Source organism: Salmo salar, chromosome 26, assembly GCF_965601325.2.
Source record: "Salmo salar chromosome 26, fSalSal1, whole genome shotgun sequence".
Lineage (NCBI taxonomy): Eukaryota > Metazoa > Chordata > Actinopteri > Salmoniformes > Salmonidae > Salmo > Salmo salar.
The window spans coordinates 18,793,051-18,817,348 of NC_138316.1; the positions used below are offsets into that span (position 1 = coordinate 18,793,051).

General features: G+C 41.5%; 1 protein-coding gene across 1 annotated transcript; it reads right to left on the minus strand.

Moving 5' to 3' along the window:
* LOC106587199 (basic helix-loop-helix ARNT-like protein 1) lies at nucleotides 1-22,271 on the minus strand. Its single transcript, XM_014175326.3, has 19 exons — nucleotides 22,178-22,271; nucleotides 13,672-13,755; nucleotides 10,354-10,422; nucleotides 10,039-10,183; nucleotides 9,647-9,667; nucleotides 8,283-8,345; nucleotides 7,962-8,119; nucleotides 7,732-7,811; nucleotides 7,525-7,617; nucleotides 6,948-7,065; nucleotides 6,271-6,420; nucleotides 5,845-6,091; nucleotides 3,107-3,213; nucleotides 2,674-2,824; nucleotides 2,175-2,251; nucleotides 1,896-2,004; nucleotides 1,632-1,725; nucleotides 1,394-1,487; nucleotides 1-1,292 (listed from the first exon to the last, which is right to left on the minus strand). The coding sequence occupies exons 3-19, from the start codon at nucleotides 10,364-10,366 to the stop codon at nucleotides 1,135-1,137; spliced, it is 1,878 nt and encodes a 625-aa protein (XP_014030801.1). The 5' UTR covers nucleotides 10,367-10,422; nucleotides 13,672-13,755; nucleotides 22,178-22,271; the 3' UTR covers nucleotides 1-1,134.
* Nucleotides 22,272-24,298: the final 2,027 nt, after the last annotated feature.

Consider the following 24,298-nt stretch of genomic DNA (forward strand, 5'->3'; position numbering starts at 1 on the left):
TACATTGTATGGTGTTTTTATTCCTCTCATTGTGCTTATTATCCATTAATAGCACTTGAGTTGAAAGAGGTTACTTTCACCTTCTTATCCCTCTACATAGAGCCCCTACACTTTCAAACTAAAAGTTCAAAAAGTATCCTAATACATGTGCAATACCTAGCCTGCAATTGTGGTTTTAGTTGACCTGATTTCAGATCAGGAGAAAAGTTTTCCTTTTATGGGTCATTTGGATAGTCTGCCTGTTGCTAGGGAACAACGATATTTCCCGGGGGTCAGTAGTAAAGCACATCCTGTGTGTGGGTGGATGCCTCTGGCAGTGAGGTGGTCCAGGAAGGTGAGTGGGTGACGAGAAATGGTGTGCCCCCATAATATGCAAACATCACAGGTAGTGTGGACAATACCAACCAGTCTCCTAGCAACTCTGGCACAGGAACTTGTCTGATTTTTGTCACATTTCATCTATTGTTGGCAAGCAAACGGATTACTCACTATTCCCACACTCAACATATTGTAGCAAAGTACCTTGGATTTCCGCATTGTAGCAACAATGTAAAATCCCTAAAGCTGATTTAGCAGTGATACTGTATGCCACTGGATGGTAACTTGATACAGACCGCCCTGTTATGTATTTTCGAAAATGGAAATAAGCAATAGAGGAAGTTTTCTTTTAAAAAATAATTCACTACTGTTACAATACACTTTTACAGAAATTTAGATTAAACATGTATGATACAATTTTCTTTAGAAATATTGACATGTATTTTGTAGTGCAAAAACACAAAAAAAAAACAATGCCATTATAAAAGAGCTGGGTTCAATGCCTGTGAGGATGAATGGACATAGAAAAACTCGGATAACTGGTACAATAATACTACAGGGGTAAAGAGGCAGTTTCACTTTTCCCAAACCGCACTGAGGCGGACTGTACATCATGGCCGATCCCAGTCCTAGTATACCTTCCTTTTCATGGCCCGCCTGCATTCAGCCTTACTGTGAGGCTACAGTTGCATTAGCCCTGTTGATATGGCTCTCTGGTACTGGTCACAAACTGACACAATGTGAATACTGTAACACCCAGCCCTTACTCCACCATGTTCAGCCCATTTAGGAGGCCTTGCCTAAGCCTGACAGTCCTCACAGTGGCCAGGGCAGGTCACTGAAGTCCACTGGGCCTCCCAACCCTGCGTCTGCCTCCAGAAGGCTCATGATCACAGCCATGGCTGCCTCGTCATTACTCGGGCTGCTGGAGCCTGGCTCATCCATGATGTCAATGCCAATGTGAGAGTTATCGCCTAAACAGGGTAAGGACAAGGGTTAAATATTTAAGACTTCATGTGGATAGTTTCATTAACTGTAATCAAGATTACATTTCAGAGCGGGGGAAAATGCATACTTAGATTGGAGTTGTTGGAGTATGGATAGCCTACGGAGTCTGGTCCCGGTATCAGCCCTGCTGAGGGATGTTCTGGAGTTCCACTGTTCTGTATCTGTGAGAGAATCAAGACAGAATTGACATTCAGGAATCACCATTGCATCCTGAAGTATGAGGCACCAACAGACACTAAAAACATCCACCAGATGTGCTCATTACTGACTTCACATGGATGGGAAGGACAGGTGGGAGCTCTTACCTTCTTTCCCCCTGGGGACGACATGTCTGGGGGTGGAGTGCTGGTGAAGTTATGAGGACTGGAGCCACAGCTGGAGGGCGAGGAGCCTCTTATCCTGGAAGAGTAAAGAAAACACAGGGGTAAAAACAGCAGGACACAGCCCCATACAGTTTCAGTCACACACAGACATTTCCATTATGCACTGGGGGTCGATGACCATGGTATGGTTATGACCATACAGACATGCCAATTTATGTTTGACAAGACAATCATAACACCTCTCACCTCTGGATCTCCATCACCTCTTCTGCGATTATCCGTCCGATCTTTCCCGCCCCTGCCCTTGTGCCACCGGGGATGCCAGGCACGGTCTGAAGGGCCCGCTTGCCGGTTCCTGCAACGAACAAACGCAAAAGCTCAGTCACATTTCGGAAAAACCAAACAATTACTTAGTCACAGTCATGCCAGGCACAATTTTTTTTATGTCAACTCATCAAAGTACAGTCACACTTCATCTAAGCGGGTGAACTGCTGTGTGAGAGCACAGCAGGAGGGCAGGCTTACCGTCTGTGAGTACACTATCCATGCTCTGGGGGGAGGCGGCGAGCTGAGGATAGATGCCATCAGATCCTTCAGGCACACTGAGACAGAGAAATGGAGAGAGAAGAGAGAGTGAGCGTCATCACTGAGCATGCTCGTGACTTCACACCTCATTGGGCAGCTTATTAACATCCATTGCATAGATAGCCCAACAGCTCTAGAAAGACACAGTAATAAATATGCAAGAGTTCCAATAATTCATGCTTTGTTTTCTGAGGCAAGCCAGATAGCTATATGAGTTGGACATTGATTTTATGTTGAAACAATAGTGGTGGTGATAAAACAACTTTGACACAGTAGGCATTGTAAATGTAATCAGCTGTTTGAAATCTTACATTCATTATCCAACTTTATTAGGATATGACCCTAATACAATGAATACAGTGTAATATTATGCATTGACTAGTTAAATGAGGACTATTGAAGAAAGTCCTAGCAGAAACAGACGTGTGTAGCTACTTACCAGACAACAGTGTTGGTGGAGACAATGTACTCCACCTCTTTGGTCCAAGGGTTCATAAAACTGAACCAGCGACTCCTCAGCGTGATAAAGGAGCCATCTTTTATTTTGAACTTGTAGCAGTTTGTATTGATCTTCTCCCTCATCTGGAGCACTGAGAACAGAGGTGGCCGCCAGGGGGTGAGCTCAGTAAGGCATGATATCGGCACACTTGGCCTCTGTGACATGCCAAATGGTAGCCTGCCAGGTTCTATATTAATTCATATCACGGTCTACTCGCTATGTGACAGGCTTAGCGCAATACATTTATTATGACAAAATTACCAGACATTACAACATTTTTCATGTAAGGCCTGAGACTCAGGGATGTATCGCTGAGTCTAAAACTTTGCTCTTTGGGTGTTATATTGGTGTCCTTGTTCAATCTGATACATACCTTGTCTATGACATTCCGCAAGGTGTCCTATGTCATCTTGATGAAAGTATTCATAAAACGATGTACCCAGCAACTCTTGGGGTAGATAAGCCAAAATGGCAGTGGCTCTACAAAAGAGAACAGTATTAAGCACAACTCCTGGCTCTCAATGCAGTCCTGCGTGGCTCAGTTGGTAGAGCATGGTGTTTGCAACGCCAGGGTTTTAGGTTCGATTCCCAAGGGGGACCAGTACGGAGAAAAATGTATGCATTCACTACTGTAAGTCGCTCTGGATAAGAGCGTCTGCTAAATGACTAAAATGTAAATGTAATGCAGGCCAGTGGTATTTAGGACATTTTTAAGATAAGTCTAGCCCACATATTTTTTTATTGTATACAAATAAAATAATATTCTCCCCCCTGCTTTGCATGTTTGATCATAATCAATGCCATGACAATCCAGGTCTGGGCGGTTTACCGTATTTGACTATATACCTGTATTGATGCACGGACCGGTTTCAGTTTTTACTTTAACTTCTATAACGGTATTTCAATGTTTGGTTTGTTAAATGTAATACGCAACTCTGGGGGGTGTAATGTTTGTTTTTATAGTTTACTCCGTTTGCTTCTTGAGTCATGCTGCATGCCGCTAACCATACCAAGCCCTGCCCCGTCATTCAAGAGAGCTGTTGCTCGACCACAGTCACAAGCACTTTCTTGCCGTTCACTCCACATGGTCAGATGGATGCAACAATGTTGGTGACATGCTACTTTCCACAAGCGTTCTATAACGACTCTATTCGTTTGTGTATCTTACTGTCTGCAAACTACTGTTTGCTAGTTGGTCTTTTCTTAGCAAGGTGTTGCTAAAATAATTTGTGTTAGCCGTTAATGCTTATCGCTAATTAGCTGGCTAGTGGCTAGCTAGCTAAATGTACTAAGAGTCAGAGCAAACGTATCTAGTTAGCTAACACTGCCTGGTACCAGTGCCGGTGTAAGCCAAGAAAAGCATGTTGTGCAACGGTATCTTATCAGAGAGGAATATGCGAAGTATGAATATGTTGGCTTCTTCTATGATATAATGGCGGTCCGCAAACAAACGTTAAAGGTGCATGCCGCCACCTACTATGGCGGAGTGTGGTCAATCACGCTTTACAACATTAGCTCCACATTTCTAAATCCTCCTACCTAACTCAGTACTTCTGAGAAAATAAAAAAGAGCCCTACTAAATTCTAAAAGACCATCCCCAAAATCCCTTCCAAACCCCCCTAACCCCGTCCAACCTCAATGGCCTTACACTTCAATCTTTCCCTCTCTTCAACTCTTTTGGCTAACTGGTCAACAATTTAATTCCCTTCCACACTGGAATCGAACTACTACAACCAGTCTCTCAATTCTCCATAATAACATTAATACCTTCAATAGTAGGTCACTCCTATTAGATTTGCCAGATGATATACAGACAGGAAATCTGAGCATACTATAATTCTGACAGGTTGTACGTCCTCCACCCACTGGAGGGTAACTACTATCTCCAACTGTTCAACTGAGTATACTGACAGTTTAGTCTTCTGCACATCACATTCAGGAACGTAAATGCCTGCTCCTGTGCGCCCACTATCTGGGTCCTTGGATCCACCTGTGAAAAGCGGTAAAAATGCATAAAAACTTCAAGGTTAGATCAACAACAGGATCTGGGAGAACCCATGGAGAAACATCCCCTATCACCACAGCAGAGCCAACCTCCAACTCACTCAAACCACTAATGAGCAAGCTTTCCAAATGCCCAACCAAAACCACTGCCTTGTCTACTAGTATATTCCCAACAGTCATCTAGAACAGTAGCAGTGGGATGGCAAAGAATATGTTGGCTAGCTAGCTAGCTACATGAAGCATGAAGCAAGTAACACCTAATTAGAGTCACCTGGAAACACTGATGAAAACTTTGGTTCTCACCCTATCGATAATTCCTCACTGGCATATTAATTTGTTGTCATGTCAAACAACAATGTATTCAAGGTGCTGCCCACTATATACCAACTATAGAATTAGAATAATCATTATATTTCCATGCTTCCAACAGTAAAATTAGCTAGGCTTAGATATTTTTTGCCAATATCATGCTGCGTGGCACAGTGTGGAAATGATAATACAAGTGCAGGAAAAGCAGAAATGGATGAAAATGCTGAAAATCACTTTTGTTTGGATTGAACAGTATAAAGGGATAAAGCCCATTTGAAATCACTTATAATTTATGTGTTGCCACCCTAGGGTTATTACTCAGAGAACATTTAGAACTTTTATTATTCAAAAACATAAAATATCGTCAAATACGGTTAAAAAAAATATATAATATTATGATATATTTTGTCCATATTGCCCAGCCCTATGACAATCACATAGCACCCTGTGACATTATCTAGAAATTCCCAGTGTACCAAACAGTATTAGTGACGTGGCGAGGTTATGGGATTGTTTTGTCAGGGGGCAGTGGAATATTTGTTGTCAACATATCTACTCTGAATCCTGTCTGCCCTCTAGGCCTCCATTACACCTCCATCTGGAACATTTTGCTGATGCTATATTTGGACATTGACAAAAACCTCACTCACACATTAGCTGTCACTCTACAGTAAATCCAGCTCTGGACTGTCCACGAGGTCCAGCCAGGTGTCAGGACATCACTGTGTAGGGGCCAACTGGCACATCTTTTGCTACATGTTTCTATGTCTGCCTGCATGCCATAAAACATCTCTCACCTCTGATCAACAAAGACAAACTTCCCGTCGATGGCATGGCGCGAGACATACTCAGTGGGTTTGACACGGATCTCATTGTTCATTGGCTGAGGGACAATGTGGGGATGCAGCTGTCCAATGGCCACCAGGCAACTGAGGTTGCAGCCCTCGTTGTCTGGTTCATTGTCATCATCTAGACCCATCTTGGTGGGTGGCCAGCTCTTCAGGTAGCCAGTACTGTGTATTGTGCAGAAGCTCTTACGTTCAGCTGCGGATACAGGGGTTGGATCATCATCAACTAGCTCTACTCTGGAGCTACCACTGACATCAATGAGTAGGTAGTATATTGGTACGAAACCAAATGAACTGTTAACTAAAATGAATCACAGGAGATGAAAAAACACCCTTGAGCAAGTCATGTAAGGAAAAGACAGGAGGCTAAAGTACCTTTCTTCTTGGAGCAGGTGGAAGGAAAGTCCTTGTCCTCCATTTTGATGAGGGGCCGATTGCACTTCATCCTGCAGAAGAAGGATCGCCTGGCTCCAGAGCAAAGTCTGGATGGGCCGGGGGTGATGTCTGTCTTTACTGGAAGACCAGCTGAGGACAAGACACAAAATAGCATTTAACCTATGCTGCAACGACAGGAACAGTATCACCCATGATCCTTTATAAATATATACTGTATCAAGTCCTACTCTGGCAAATAAATCTACAATACATTATTTTTTGCTATTACAAAAAAATAGCTGAATTTACAGAAATTGTTTGACTGTTTATATTTACCCTAAACCCAGCATGTCTTCATGTAAAAATAGCACTACCCTACATTTAGCTTCTGACATTTAAATTGGCTGAATTTACATAAATGGTTTGACTGTATATATTTACCCTAAACCCAGCATGTCTTGATGTAGTACTACCCTACATTTAGCTTCGTACATTTAAATAATGAGGAACACACGGTACAGGGAGATGCACTGAGTGTCACTGTGCTAGCTATGTAGGGGACAGCAGGCTGATGATTACAGTCTACTCTATCAGACACACTGTGTCCATGCTTTCCTTGTTCTCCAACCCCCGGGCACTATAAGAAAGGCTGGTAACTAGAGGCCAGGGTGCATTACTTTTGGAATCGATGAGGCGCTCCCGTGGCGCCGTGTCCGACGAGGATAGCTGCTCCTTGACTTTGGCAATGTCTTTAGGATGCAGGTAATCAAACAGGCTCTGGCCAATCAGGTCATTCTGCACAGAGAAGGAGAGAGTACCGTAAGATAACACCACGTTACATAAATGAGGCCCATAAAAAAAAATACAAAATAACTAACACACTTGCCTTTCATGAACTAACACTTGTACTTGACTTTTTCCGACTAGCACCGACTTTGCTGATAGCTACTTTATTGTGGAAAAATGTACTGACTGATATGTAGTTGTCTTAGCTACTTATCTTAAGATGAATGCACTAACTGTAAATCACTCTGGATTAGAGTGTCTGCTAAACGACTAAAATGTAAACGTCTGTAAAGTAAATGTCTCTAAAATGTAAACGTCTGTAAAGTAATACCAGGTTACAGGGGGTCTACAATCATAAAATCTAATGAATAAATGTTATATTCATGTCATCAGGATAGATCATGAGGGTAAAAATGACTACAGTACCACCATTTAATGGAAAAAAACTGCATATTGGAGAGGACGTACTTGGCTGTAGTTTAGGATTTTGTAGACTGACTCCGAAACAAACAGTATCTTCCCTCGATCGCAGCCAACAACAAACAGAAAGCCATCAGATGCCTGTGGAGAGGGAGAGATGAGAGAGAGAAAGAGAAATACTGAGTCACACATGCATACTTATCATGAAAAGCACTCTGAGGACACCATACAGTCTATGGAGGTAAGGACACCCACCCTCAGTATTAAGTGCTTCAGTTCGTCGTCTGACAGGAAGGCTGGTTTGTAGTTAGCTTCAGTGTAGGGGTTAGCGGCACCTGTGAGTTAGAAAAAGCTAATATGTAAGACAAATGAATAAATATGTCATTTGTATTTCTCTGATGTACTTTATTAATCAGCTGCATGGTGGTGGTTGTCATCACTGTACTGTTCTGGCAGCAGTCCTATTAAAATCCTTCTCGCCTCACCTCTTAAGGTCTTCATGTGCTGGACAGCCATGCGCAGGACTGTTAGTTTGTCCAGTTTACGGGACATAGCGTTGCATGTAGGCACTAGTGCAGCCAGCTCGTCTATGAAGCTGTTCATCTTGTCCCTGCGTCTCTTCTCAATCTGACTGTGGGCCTCCCTGCCATCCAAACAATACAAAGAGCATTTAACACAGACAAACAAATCAACACATCCATAGTCTGCCTGTATTTACAGAAACATGACTAATCTCTAATATAAACAAAGATTTTTATTCCATTGATTTTTATGTCATCCTATGGGAGATAGAAACATTTGGTTACCTGGCATTTTTAATCCGGCCTTGATGATCACCAAGTCTATCATTGTCTGTGTCCATGCTATCCCTTTGAGGAGAAGCAATAACATTAGTACAAAGAAATATAGTAAAACAATTATTTTACAACAAATATTAAATAATGATGTTACAGTATGCAATGTAATTATGAATAAAGCAAAATACTAAAGTGAGAAGTCATTTGAAATTTGTATAATTAAAAAAACATGGAGAGCCTTTACTTGACATACAAGCCATTCAAATATTTTCTTACCATCTTTGGTAGAAGCGATATGAATAGTTATTAGAAATGTTCCTACAAAATGATGAACCTGGTTTCTTTGAGACCTTTCTTAGTGTGGATTCAGGTGAAATACCTTGTGCCTCTGATATTGTTCACAGCTGAACTCCTACTCTGTCATCCCACTCAGTCTTACTGTCCTTTCACAAACAAGAAATTCCACCATGACATTTTTTATTTAATCTTTATTTAACTCGGCAAGTCAGTTAAGAACAAATTCTTACGTACAATGCCTGCCTAGGAACAGTGGGTTAAATTGCCTTGTTCAGGGGCAGAACAACAAATTTTTACTGTGTCAGCTTGGGGCTTTGATCTATCAACCTTTTGGTTATTGGCTCAACACTCTAACCACTAAGCTACCTGCCACCCCTAGAATTGTGGCACATATCCTGTGCCACTTCAAGACTTGTCAACTCCATACTATAATAGCATTCAACAGCCTCAAATAAAGATTATTTCAAATATGATTGGCTCTACAAAATTGACCCAAAGGTATTCACACAGAGTTGTTGTCTTAAGTTTCACTAAGTGAGGTAAAAACAAATCTGTGCCTTTAGTGAATGAGCTACAGACAACAATATAATGTATCATCCATCATACATCAAATCAGGGTACCCTCTCTATTAAATTAAGGCCTGATCTAACTAAATACCAGCAAATACATTTTTTAACACAACTGTAATACAGTCTTGGTGCTTCAAGATTGTTACTGCAGCACCCATTCGTGCTTTGATGCTTATCCTAATTCTAGCTATTCAAATCTACACTATAGTATGACTGGCTCTCCCATATTCACAGCGATCCATAGTGTACATACTAACTGCCCAGTCACTCTCAGGGTGCTGATCACCATAGCGCATTCATTTTGATTGACCTAAATTAGGGATGAGGAATACATTAGTGCCTAACCTCTATTTCTAGGGTTAAACGCTAGAACAGTTTGTATAGTTTGATCAAAGAAGAGGCCAATCCCGACCAAACAAGGATCACAGAGGGCCAACTAATCAGACACGGGATTGGCTCCTTTACTACAGTGTACTTTAACATTCATAATTTGATTTGATACTTACTCAAAAGAAAATCCATCAATTCTGTGAAAGCAAGGAAGTTTGTATATTACAATTCAAATTAAGTATACTGATTATTCTGATCTAATCTAAATCAAGGTTATGCTACCATTTGTTCCTAATTGGTTGTTAATTTCTAGGTAGGTAGTTATCTTGTCAACTTTAAGTGGAAACCTTTGACACACAGTAAGAAAATATTTCCATATAGTTAACCAAAGAGCTGCCATGCAAACATACACATCTGTCAGAAAATGGCATAAATGACAAACAGACAAATGTGATCTCACCAAACCAGAACTAACTTGACATTAATATAATAAAGATGATTGGCACATGTACTATCTTCAGGTGGCAAGTAGGACAATGTCTATAAGCAGTTTTGAAGTCAGGCTTACTGGTAGTCTGTGGTGCTGCTTTTTCTCTTGCGTGTGTAGTCCATGCCGGGTGTGCCGATCGAGCTGATTAGATCAGTGGAGCCGGGAGACATGAACTCGTTCATCGTGGAGGAAATGTCCATTCTTTGGTCTGCCATTAGATCATCTATAGAGAGAAAACACACTGATTTCAGCACTTATTATGCTCCATAAGACACAACAAAAAGGTCAGTTGATGTGAAAGCGACTTCTATGAAAGGACACAAGATATACAAATCTCAATTCCAAGACAAGTGAAATAAACTGTGGTTGTTTAAAAGATGGTGTGACACTCACCACAAATATTCATAAGGCCGGTTATCCTCAAAACATCTCACTCAGTTTCTTTCCAGCAGTGACCCAGATCTGAAAGGCAAGTCAGTGAAGAGTCAGACATCCTCTTTATATACAAGGCATGAGGAAACCACAGCAGCATCATATAACAAAGCCCTCTAAACCTGAGCAGCTGCTGTATAACCTGAATGTGGTGCTGATGTATACCGTAGATGGCCCATTCAGTAAAGGGATGTAAGAGGACCGATTCATATCTCTATGATCTTACATTAGGTGAAAGCTATAGCAGAGGCTTAAGCCTCTCTCTCTCTCCCTTAGGCAATAATCAAGAGTGTCTTTGAGAAGCATCATTCACTTGACCTCCAGCTAAAATGAACCAGATGAATGATGATGTGCGTAGAATTAATTTTGTTGTCAACAAAAACCTTGGATTACTAAAAACGGATGCTTTGGAATAGTGTTCATAACATAATGCAGCATATGTTACATAAACCTAGGTGTCAGTCAGAGACATCATTTAGTGAGATTAGTCCTTAATATAAAGGCTAATTCAGATAAAACAATGCCAATGTTACCGAGGAAGATAGATTGTCAGGAGGGGTCACATTTCATAAAGAACCCAGATCTGCATTGATCACTGTTTATATAATCCAACCTGTATGGCTTTTTATAATATTTCATATGGCCTTTTCCTAACCTCACTTAGATAGATTAAATGAGTCTCCTCTGCTAACCCATCACTTAGTACTCCTGGTAGTTTCCCACACAACGTCCTCAAATTACAAAACATTGTAATCCTGGTCAATTTGCCTCGATAGATGAGAAAGTCCATTTAAACCAATTTACATTATTTTTTTGCCACCCTAGGGTCATCCACTACTTATAAAAACCTATTTCAACCTTTATTATTCAGAACAATAAAATACTATCAAACTATCAAAAACTATTTAAAAAAAAAAAAAGGAAAATACTGTGATATGATATTTTGGTCATATCACCTAGCCCTACCCTCACAGATTGCATGTTTCCTAGGCTTTGTAAATAACCTGTTAACAATGCTACTAGCACTTTCAGGTTTACAGTAAATGTAATCCGGGACACTCCAATTAGTATGATTTGTTACGTTTGGTATGGTTACATAAGACAGATGGTTACTTAAGGCAAAAACTAAAGTATAACACGAACATCTAGCAACCCAATGGCAGCAAGTTCGAATCGTATCACGGACAACTTTAACATTTTAGCTAATTAGCGAAGTTTCAACTACTTACTACTGTTTAGCTACATTGCAACTACTTAGTATGTTAGCTAACCCTTCCCCTAAGCCTAACCTTAACCATTTAACCTAACTCCTAAACGTAACCCTAACCTTAACCCTAACCCATAGCCTAGCTAAAGTTAGTCATCTTGCTAGAATTTGCAAATGTGTAACATATTGTACGTTTTGCAAATTCGTAACATATTGTACGTTTCGCAAATTTGTAACATATAATACAAAATTGTAATTCGTAACATACGAATGGGTGATGGACATCCACAAATTAATACATTCCATACGAAACTTAACATTTCATACTAAATGGAGTGTCTCAGATTTACATACAGAATAATACGAAATGCTCTCAGACCAAGTTGCACAAAAATACCTAAAAAAGCCCAGCTACCTCAGGCCACTGTGGCTTGTCCTGCTCCTGTAATCAGACCAGAACTAATGCTCTGCTCCACTGTGCCTGAAAGTCGTTTCACTGTAATTAGATTCTCCACTGACCTATTTTTCCCCAGCTCTTTTTCCCTATCCGTATGATGTGACAGTTTCAGAGTTTGATTACATTGAACCAAACCATAATTACACCCCATAATTTCTTGCCTGCAGCCAGGAACTTTGTTATTGTCACCGTCACCATAGACAACTACACTACAACCTGACCCTTCACTCTGGTATATGTCACAACAGACATCTGAGCTGACTATGTAATCCACCGGGCAAAGAGGACTTGCTATACCATTCACCGTCAATGTTTTTTTTTTTTTTTACATGTTTTTGTAAGCTGAATAAACTCAATATTTGGAAGGTGTTCATAATGTTTGGTATGCTCAGTGTATACTCAAACACAAAATCTCTCAGTCGTACTGACAAAAAAAGGAGAAAAAGGAAACCCTGCTTTAAGGTCAGCTTAGCTAGTTGTGACAAATCTCTGGTTGCCCGGATACAGTGGTGCAGGGACTTCTTGAATGCTTGCCAATTAGGGAACCTTTTCCGCTACACATGCTACACTGATAGCACACAGGTCACACCACCACTCCACTGCTCATCAGTCTAATGAAAATACTTCTGTATCATTTTACCATCTCCATGGCATTCACATATTCAGTAACACTCAACACCATCCATGTTACATAGAAGATCACTAAGCTGGATTCTGATCATTTCTAATGTTTTAATGCACATGACCTCTATGGTATCTAAGTGTCAAAAAGGTTTATATTTAAGCTGTGCGGAAACAAAAAACCTTGATCAGATGAGGAGAAGCAGGGAAGAAGCAGAACCACGGGTAACAGGGTCAGGGTGAATGTACAGTGTGTCAGCTCAGCTGGATACGCATGGTTAGCTTACACAGCACTATGATACTGTCTGCCCTGCAAGAACTTCTCCCTTTCATAATGTTCTTAATGCTATGTCACTGTTGTGTTCCTATTTAAGCCACTCCCCTGACGTGATCCCATCGTTCTGTCACGTTCAGATGAAACAGAGTGTCCTGTGTACTCAGCAGCATCATCATAGCGCTGTAAGGCAGTCTGTAATTCCCTTCTATTGTGTGCCACCCTGGAAAGCTCAGGCTTGGCTCCTGTAATGACATGGCCTATGTTTGCTATGTAAGTCAAGCTGTCCGATTCTCAGTAGGCTCCTATACTCAGGACAGAGCATTCTAAGAGCCAGTCTAGAAAGATAGACAGGAGATGTTAAAGCTTTGGTGGAACAGATGGTTAGAAGACATGTTCCAAAAAAAAGCAGAAATAAGACTCCAGTTCAAGTTAATAAGATGCAAGAAAACAATATTGATGAATCACAGATAGCTGTGAGAAAACCACCCTCACGCATGACTGTGCTTATGTATGACTGACTGACTGTGCTCATAACTTACTTCATCCCTAACTGTTCTACCCGCCAACTGCTCATGTGGCCATTTTGAAGTGAAACAGCAAGAAGCTGTGCGTCACAAATGTCATTGGTGATTCACTTCAAACGAAGGTCGTGACATCTCATTTCAGAGCGGCTGTCAATTCTTATGAAATCACACAGAACCATGTGCGTCCACATACCTGGATGGGTGATGCAGGAAGTGGACTGGCCTCCTTATGTCAGAGCTGGGCTTTTTCTCACAGATGCATCGACCAGCACAGTACCTGGAGAGGGATCAGATAGGACAAGAGGTCAGGTCACAGCGTAAAACACACTGGCCAGCTGGGAGTGGCGACTCATCTAGGCCTATGATGTAACAGCGAGTGGTGCTCTGATTAAGTGGCTTGTTTAGAAAGCTCAGATGGGCGACAGATGGGAGGTGATCTGGAGATAGTATGAGCAGAGGAGATGGCCACAGATTCTCCTCTATGCCTAGCCCCAACAGGATAGTATTAGCAATGGGATCGCAATCACTGCCATGCTAAATCTCATGCCTATTACATTTACATTTAAGTCATTTAGCAGACGCTCTTATCCAGAGAGACTTACAAATTGGTGCATTCACCTTATGATATCCAGTGGAACAACCACTTTACAATAGTACATCTATATCTTTTGGGGGGGGGGGGGGGGGGGGGGGGTTAGAAGGATTACTTTATCCTATCCCAGGTATTCCTTAAAGAGGTGGGGTTTCAGGTGTCTACGGAAGGTGGTGATTGACTCCGCTGTCCTGGCGTCGTGAGGGAGCTTGTTCCACCATTGGGGTGCCAGAGCAGCGAACAGTTTTGACTGGGCTGAGCGGGAACTGTGCTTCCTCAGAGGTAGGGAGGCGAGCAGGCCAGAGGTGGATGAACGCAGTGCCCTTGTTTGGGTGTAGAACCTGATCAGAGCCTGAAGGTACGGAGGTGCCGTTCCCCTCACAGCTCCGTAGGCAAGCACCATGGTCTTGTAGCGGATGCGAGCTTCAACTGGAAGCCAGTGGAGAGAGCGGAGGAGCGGGGTGACGTGAGAGAACTTGGGATGGTTGAACATCAGACGGGCTGCGGCGTTCTGGATGAGTTGTAGGGGTTTAATGGCTAATCATACTGCAGTAGTTCTCCACAAAGTACAACATTTTGAATGCCACATAGAATACTATGGACAACAGACAGCCCAGTCCCTGATGTGATTCCTGTAATTAGGAACAGAACAGCTAGGCCAATATATGTTTATGTTTCCCAGACTATCATGGCTCTATGGGGAGATGTAAACAAAAGATACCACTTCTCCTTCCTTTTAGCATGTGCTCTTATGCCTCCACACACACACCCTTTATTAATAGGTCAGTGAGACTCATGCACACTTATCTGCACCATAAACAGAACAACTTTCTGTTTCGACTTTTAACCTTCCTGCTCATATCATCATTGGAGTACAAGGATAACAGCAATGCCTTCTTTTGATTTGGAATGTTTACACCTATAGCTGCACTCAGCTACTCTCATAAACAACTCCAGAGGAAAATATCAAGCATCTCAGCAGAATGCTGAATTGTGGGTAAAAAAAAATCAGCAACAGAGATTAACGAGCATTGTGCATGCCTCAGGGAAAGGGCAAAGGAGACAGCTGGACAACCATTCACAATAGTGTAACAAAAAACTAAATTTCTGACCGGTCAGCTCTAGGCTTAGGTGGCAGCTATAGCTCTACCTAGCCTACTACGCTTGTGTCATCCTTTGACTTTGTGAATTATTATTACTCTTATTATTGGTTGAGAAAACCTATTGCTTCAAATTATTGGGTTAGGTGGGTTAAGTGACATGAACATAAGTGACATTACTCTAACATCTAAAGCAGGGATCATCAAATAGATTCAGCGCGGGCTGATTTTTTCTTGAGCAGCTGGTCGGGCGGCATAATTAGGCTACAAATAATTTGTAGAATGCAAATCTCACTGCAAGTAGCCCAAACAGATATAATATTTGACTGAAACATAATCATATCAAACTGATTACATTTGTATATGATCACATGTCTCTCTCTATTATGCATGGGAATACTTGGGAACAGATAAACTAAATTCAAATCACATGGAGATGGTTTCCTTATGTTTTTACAGCATGCAATGAATATTGTAAAAAATATATATATATATAAACTCAGCAAAAAAAGAAATGTTCCTTTTTCAGGACCCTGTCTTTCAAAGATAATTCGTAAAAATCCAAATAACTTCACAACTTCACAATTAAGGTCACAGTTATTGAAAACATTGGACACTAAAGAGGCCTTTCTACTGACTTTGAAAAACAACAAAAGAAAGATGCCCAGGGTTTCTGCTCATCTGCGTGAACGTGCCTTAGGCATGCTGCAAGGAGGCATGACGACTGCAGATGTGGCCAGGGCAATATATTTCTATGTCCGTACTGTGAGACGCCTAAGATAGCGCTACAGGGAGACAGGACGGACAGCTGATCGTCCTCGCAGTGGCAGACCACGTGTAACAACACCTGCACAGGATCGGTACATCCGAACACCTGCGGGATAGGTACAGGATGGCAACAACAACTGCCCGAGTTACACCAGGAACACACAATCCCTCCATCAGTGCTCAGACTGTCCGCAATAGGCTGAGAGAGGCTGGAATGAGGGCTTGTAGGCCTGTTGTAAGGCAGGTCCTCACCAGACATCACCGGCAACAACGTCGCCTATGGCACAAACCCACCGTCGCTGGACCAGACAGGACTGTCAAAAAGTGCTCTTCACTGACGAGTCGCGGTTTTGTCTCACCAGGGTAGATGGTCGGATTTGCGTATATCGCAGAAGGAATGAGCGTTACACCGAGGCCTGTACTCTGGAGCGGGATCGATTTGGAGGTGGAGGGTCCGTCATAGTCTGGAGCGGTGTGTCACAGCATCATCAGACTGAGCTTGTTGTCATTGCAGGCAATCTCAATGCTGTGCGTTACATGGAAGACATCCTCCTCCCTCATGTGGTACCCTTCCTGCAGGCTCATCCTGACATGGCCCTCCAGCATGACAATGCCACCAGCCATACTGCTCGTTCTGTGCGTGATTTCCTGCAAGGCAGGAATGTCAGTGTTCTGCCATGGCCAGTGAAGAGCCCGGATCTCAATCCCATTGAGCACGTCTGGGACCTCGGAGGTTGAGGGCTAGGGTAATTCCCCCAGAAATGTCTGGGAACTTGCAGGTGCCTTGGTGGAAGAGTGGGGTAACATCTCACAGCAAGAACTGGCAAATCTGGTGCAGTCCATGAGGAGGAGATGCACTGCAGTACTTAATGCAGCTACCAGATACTGACTGTTACTTTTGATTTTGACCCCGTCCCCCCCCTTTGATCAGTGACACGTTATTCAATTTATGTTAGTCACATGTCTGTGGAACTTGTTCAGTTTATGTCTCAGTTGTTGAATCTTGTTACAGGCTGACTACCTCGCGTCGCGTGCAAAATAAATTTAGAAATCTATATTATTCAGTTATTGCACCCACACTGCTCGCGCACGCCAACGAGCGTCTGCATTGCCAAGGGATAAAATAGAAGTCCGTTCTGTTTGTGACGCAGATAGAGCTGCAAGTCCTGCCTCTCCCATCTCCTCATTGGTTTATAGAAGCAGGTACCCACGTGCCATCTCCTCATTGGTTATACCCACGTGGGTGACTGAAAGATGAACGAGGTCAGTGGCGGTAATGCACCTAATTTATGAAAGTTGCCAATCGCAATATAAAGTCAAGAGAAGAAAAAGCCTGGAAGGAAGAGAGATAACTAGAAACGATTCGGTTGATCGTTTTATGTGTGGATTAATTGTCGGAGTAGAGGACCTTGTGCATTTCAGGTAAAATAACAACTCAATGTTTATATGCCAGGACAAATTAGCTAGCAACAGCAAGCTAGCTAAATACGACAAATTAGCTAGCAAGTGCAAGCTAACTAGCTAAAGCCTGTCCCCAAATTAATATAATTGGTTCAGAGTTTCTTTTGAAATTTTAACTTGCGTGTCGTGATCGCGTTTGGTGTGGGGGAACAAAATAAATGTATGCACGATGGCACACGATGGCGGTTTGGGTTCCGTGTTATGTTCATACAAATATTTACACATGTTAAGCTTGCTGAAAATAAACGCAGTTGACAGTGAGAGGATGTTTCTTTTTTTGCTGAGTTCATAAATACACATATATATCAAAGGTTTGGACACACTTACTCATTCAAGGGTTTTTCTTTATTTTTACTATTTTCTACATTGTAGAATAATAGTGAAGACATCAAAACTCTAAAATAACACAGATGGAATCATGTACAGTTGAAGTCAGAAGTTTACATACACCTTAGACAAATACATTTAAACTCAGTTTTTCACAATTCCTGACATTAAATCCTAGTAAAAATTCCCTTTCTTAATTCAGTTAGGGTCACCACTTCATTTTAAGAATGTGAAATGTCACAATAATAGTAGAGAGAATTATTTATTTCAGCATCTTTTTCTTTCATCACATTCCCAGTGGGTCAGAAGTTTACATACACTCAATTAGTATTTGGTAGCATTGCCTTTAAATTGTTTAACTTGGGTCAAACGTTTCAGGTAGCCTTCCACAAACTTCCCACAATAAGTTGGGTGAATTTTGGCCTATTCCTCCTGACAGAGCCAGTGTAACTTAGTCAGGTTTGTAGGCCTCCTTGCTCGCACACGCTTTTTCAGTTCTGCCCACAAATTTTCTATAGGATTGAGGTCAGGGCTTTGTGATGGCCACTCCAATACCTTGATTTTGTTGTCCTTAAGCCATTTTGCCACAGCTTTGGAAGAACAGTTGGTAGCCTAGTGGTTAGAGCACTGGACTAATAACCGAAAGGTTGCAATATCAAATCCCCGAGCTGACAAGGTAAAAATCTGTCGTTCTACCTCTGAACAAGGCAGTTAACCCACTGTTCCTAGGCCATCATTGAGAATAAGAATTTCTTCTTAACTGACTTGCCTAGTTAAATAAAAATTGTCTGTTTGGAAGACCCATTTGCAACCAAGCTTTAACTTCCGGACTGATGTCTTGAGATGTTGCTTTAATATATCCACATAATTTTCCTGCCTCATGATGCCATCTATTTTGTGAAGTGTACCAGTCCCTCCTGGTGCAAAGCACCCCACAACATGATGCTACCACCCCCGTTCTTCACGGTTGGGATGGTGTTCTTCAGCTTGCAAGCCTCCCCCTTTTTCCTCCAAACATAACGATGGTCATTATGGCCAAACAGTTCTATTTTTGTTTCATCAGACCAGAGGACATTTCTCCAAAAAGTGCGATCTTTGTCCCCATGTGCAGTTGCAAACCGTAGTCTGGCATTTTTATGGCGGTTTTGGAGCAGTGGCTTCTTCCTTGCTGAGCGACTATTCAGGTTGTCGATATAGGTCTCGTTTTACTGTGGATATAGATACTTTTGTACCTGTTTCCTCCAGCATCTTCACAAGGTCCTTTGCTGTTGTTCTGGGATTGATTTGCACTTTTCGCACCAAAGTACATTCATCTCTAGGAGACAGAACGCGCCTCCTTCCTGAGCGGAATGGCGGCTGAGTGGTCCCATGGTGTTTATACTTGCGTACTATTGTTTGTACAGATGAATGTGGTACCTTCAGGCATTTGGAAATTGCTCCCAAGGATGAACCAAACTTGTGAAGGTCTACAATTTTATTTCTGAGGTCTTGGCTGATTTCTTTTAATTTTCCCATGATGTCAAGCAAAGAGACACTTGAGTTTGAAAATAGGCCTTGAAATACATCCATTGAAATACATAGATGCCCCAACCGACTTGCCAAAACTATAGTTACTTAAACAAGAAATTTGTGGAGTGGTTGAAAAACGAGTTTTATTGACTCCAACCTAAGTGTATGTAAACTTCCGACTTCAACTGTAGTAACCAAAAAAGTGCTAAACAAAATATATTTTATATTTAGATTCTTCAAAGTAGCCACCCTTTGCCCTGATTACAGCTTTGCACACTCTTTGCATTCTCTCAACCAGCTTCATGAGGAACAGTCTTAAAGGAGTTCATACATATGGTGAGCACTTCTTGGCTGCTTTTCCTGCACTCTGCGGTCCAACTCATCCCAAACCATCTCAATTGGGTTGAGGACGGGTGATTGTGGAGGCCAGGTCATCTGATGCAGCGCTCCATCACTCTCCTTCTTGGTCAAATAGCCCTTACACTGCCTGGAGGTGTGTAAGGGATTTTTGGCCCAAGCAAGTCTCTTCTTGTTATTGGTGTCCTTTAGTATTGGTGTCCTTTAGTAGTGGTTTCTTTGTAGCAATTCGACCATGAAGGCCATTTTATTCTGAAAAGTTGAAGTTGAGATGTGTCTGGTCCTCGAACTCTGTGTAGCATTTATTTGGGCTGCAATCTGAGATGCAGTTAACTCTACTAAACTTATCCTCTGCAGCAGAGGTAACTCTGGGTCTTCCTTTTTCCTTTTTCCTTTTTCCGGTCCTCATGAGAGCCAGTTTCATCATAGCGCTTGATAGTTTTTGCGACTGCACTTGAAGAAACTTTCAAAGTTCTTGAAATCTTCTGTACATTCTGTATACCAACCCTTCCTTGTCACAACACAACTGACTGGCACAAACGCATTAAGAAGGAAAGAAATTCCACAAATTCACCTTTAACAAGGCACACCTGTTAATTGAATGCATTCCAGGTGACTATCTCATGAAGACGGTTGAGATAATGCCAAGTGCGCAAAGCTGCCATCAAGGCAGGGTGGCTCAACAGCAAATTTGCAGAAAGAGCAGCATATGCCGAGGGAGAAGAAAGGAGAAATGTTTTTATGCTCAGAAAACTTGGGGGGCCAAATAAAACCCCCTGTGGGCCACCAGTTGAGGAACCTTGACCTCAAGTAATCCACATCATACAAGGTCTTTAGACTCCATTGTAAGGAATTTCAAGGTCAGATTTCTCATTTCTTCTCCCTTGGCATATCCTGCCCTGTTCTGCAAATTTGCTGTTGGCTTCAATCATGTTTCACAATATTTCTGACTGACAAAAAGCAGCTTGAATTTCTTCGCATGTTCTTTGAGAGCTACTGTAGGCTCAGAGAAAGCTCAGTGACAACACTGAGAGGAGCATCATACTGGCAGGGCAGGCAGATATGGTCAGGTTATTGTCATAGGAGTGTGTTCAAATTGGTGCCTTGTTTGCTGTTCAATCCCTCCCTTGAAACCTAAAATTGGCTATTGGGATGAGGGCGACATGAAGAAAGAAAGAGAGACTTCAGAATAGAAGTGAAAAATCAAGAAGTGTGTAATTTTGGGTCCCCAACATAAAAGCTACTGCGAGTTGCACAGCTCCAGTGGAAACAACCAAGCACCACACATAATGCAACATGTTGCAACTCGCTAAAGTAAAGGATGATTACCAACATTTGATGAAGTAGCCAATAGAATCCACTTTCCCGTGTTAATATGCAGTACTGACAGGTAAATATTTCATAAAACAAAAACAAGACCTGTCTTATAGCCTACTACTGTCCATCAAGGAGTAAAGACAACGCAATCACAATTGAATTTTCTCTGACCCCAATGACCTCTATTTACCTTCATGGCATATTATGTTAAATTAAAACCATGTAGCATCATCTATGTTATTACTGTCACATTACTGATACACTTGTTGACTTTTTCATGAATAGCTGTTTCAGATTTTAAGAATAGCATGAAGAGTAATGTCCTTCTAAAAGTGAGCATTGGAATGTGCATTTCCTGGACATGGTGTACTGTTGTCATTTATTAGTCAGGAATAGACAGCATATTGAGACTCTTTTTTATAAATAACTTGCCTAATGTATAACTTTCACATATATAGATTTTTTACAGTTTTTTTTTACAGCAGTCTGCAATTAATGGTGTACTTTTATGAGCAGAGGGATTTGCTCAAATTATAACAAAATAGTATTTGTTTTCACTAACATTGGAGCTTGGAAGAAATACATGGCTATTACTAGACTCTTCTGCACTAGGATGTGTCGAGCATATAGGCCTAATGACAACGGTAAATAATGAAACATAATCGGTTACAAACGGCAAGAAATCTGTCAGTGACTGTCACATTGATTTCATATATTCTGAAACAGAACAGAATCCAGTGCTGTATGTTTTCATTACATTGTATCAATATCAGCCATACACCCGCCTTGTATTGCTCATATAGAGGAGAAACATTGTTGTTGTTAATTAAAGGATGACTATATAGGCATATAAAAGGCAAATGATTGTAACAGGTAATCAACCGCCCGTCACTAGTTGTTTTATGCAACACAGCTATGACCTCGTTTAATCCGAGCCGTGGTAGGGAAGTTCAGGCAAATCACGCAATGTACAAATATACAAAAATAGCCTCCCAATCAAATAAAATTACATACGGTCATTCCAGATGTTTAAATTAGGTTAGACGCCTACAAATCGCATTTTTTTCACGGCATTACATGACACTGTGTGCCTTTAAAAGCTACACTGTAAACCGATGACTGCACCTCCTCGGGAATGGCTTTAGACAGCCAGTTGAAACCATAATACGAGTCAAAGAAATGCACACAGTATACCAAATTCACAATGTTGAATAAAGGAAACATGATATAGGCCTTTTGCATAAGATATAACCAAGTATGTGACTTACGTGTGGAAAGGCAGCACGTGTGTACTGAGGCGGATTGGAACGACAATATGCAGCACGAATACACTGACCTACTTTCTTCCTCCTGTGATGATCGTTGCACCACTAACCCAGTTTATGAACCAATTGGGTGCTTTCGAGATCAAGGCATTGAGCTTCTAGCAAATAGAATAACTCGGTGCATTTATGGACCAATGAACATGGGGAAGACAATATAGGCTATATCCAATTAAATTACATGAAGCATCAAAGGAAGCTACAGAATAACGCAACGATTCAGCCAATGGCAAAATAGAATACAGTCAGCAGGAATATATATTGTATCACAACACATGTGGGCAGTAAACTCGAATCTTTGTGCTGGACTCCTCTGTGGAACTCTTGTAATGGACCAAGTCAATAATGTGTGTTGCAATGCATAGACGTGAAGCCTATTTATCTCAGGAAGATAAAACATTCAGTGTGGCATGTAGGATAACCGCATAGCAAACAATTAACACAAAGAAGTCTGTCTTTGACATTTTATTAGAAATAGTTACAGTATTTACCTAATCATTACTGTTCTATTTCTTTACGAATAACTTGATATACGACTCTGTAACAATCTTGTGAGTATGTAATTATTCAGAAATAATATGTTTGTGTATTCTTGGAAAACATAATTACAATGCACCAAAGCATTGTAATTCAATATTGTTAGAATGTATAGTTACAAAAATGTGTAGTTACAAAGCAAATATCAACCAAAAATAACGAACTATCTAATCTAATAAAGAACCATCACTGCCTGTGTCTAAGTAAAATATGTTGCCATACCAACAGCCTAATTGAAATATGAGCCACAAACAGTACATTCTTACCACATCTCATTCTAATACAAGTACATACGAGACAAATATCTATCAGATGAAATATGGAAAGTCAATGTTACCAAAAAAACAGAGAAACAATGCATATTCAAAGATATGGCATGGTTTTATAACACGTTGATGAGTGGGAGTTCTTAACTTTAGGGCTATTTCATGCTTCCACCACAGATGGGCAGCAGAGTATAATGTATAGATGTGAAGAGGGTGGCCAGTTGTAATTTCACATTTACATACATATATGGCTGGCTACAATATGTATCCTTAAACAACTATGCTATTTGCATATATAGGCTATTTAAATGCAATAGAGATGTTGCATGTTCCCTTGGGATGGTTTCAGATGCATTGCAATATGACGTTTTCAAAGGCTTGCTGAGATTTCTGTTAAAGAAAAGCATTCAGACTATATTTTAATTTACATAATAGGGGATTGTGATAGGCAGATCTCAGGTAATACAGTAGACTTCTTGTATGGTAATCCCCAAATATGTCTCCATTTCAGACGGACTGGACCAGAATTAGCCTGACTATTGGAGATGGGCAGGTCAGTGGTACTTGTGAAATTGTTAATAAATGGCAGATTTGGTTTGGCATATCCACTGACATCCACAGATTCTCCTTTTGATCTCTGCACTGTGGAATATGATGACATATTAAGCTGCACCTGGAGATCAGTTCAAAGTGTATCAGCTGCTTGGAAAAGGTGCTTGTGTCCCAGCTTGACTTGACGCCTGCTGCATCACTGAAGCATTTATTTTCATTCGCCCCATGTGAACCCTGTCCCTGCATACCCCTCGGCTCCCTCCCTGCCACACAAAGGGGGAAGGCATCTTGTCATCTCCTGCCCATAAGTGGAGCAGCTACAAAAGCTCTTCGCAAGCAGAGCCTTGCTGTTATCGCCCAACCTGCAGCTGCCACCCAGCCACATATTCAGCAAAACATGGGCAAAAAGAAGAGATTGTGAAGGGCTTTATTCAGGCTGCCATTGCAATGAGGGCATGAAAGCCCCTTTTCCCCTGCCCCGCGGTAAAGGGGACTTGCTGATCCATCAGTTGCTGTTCCTGTCATTTGTGCTGCCTGACAGTCTCAGGAGATTTGTGTCCCATCCGTGATGATTCAGCATATCTCTCATGTCTTTGAGTCCAGACGCTCTTCGTCCCAAGAGGCTTAGGCAGACTGCAGAATTAAGAGCTGTGGTGGAATCAAAATGCATCCTGTGTTTAAACCATCTTTTCGGTGCTCTTTCCCATCTCCC

What these genes read in the sequence shown, in the direction of transcription:
- LOC106587199 (XM_014175326.3), bottom strand. An exon ending in TCCACCAACACTGTTGTCTG is followed by an intron (nt 2,252 to 2,673) that starts GTAAGTAGCTAC and finishes TCTCTGTCTCAG; the next exon opens with TGTGCCTGAAGGATCTGATG. An exon ending in CTCCAACAACTCCAATCTAA is followed by an intron (nt 1,293 to 1,393) that starts GTATGCATTTTC and finishes TACCCTGTTTAG; the next exon opens with GCGATAACTCTCACATTGGC.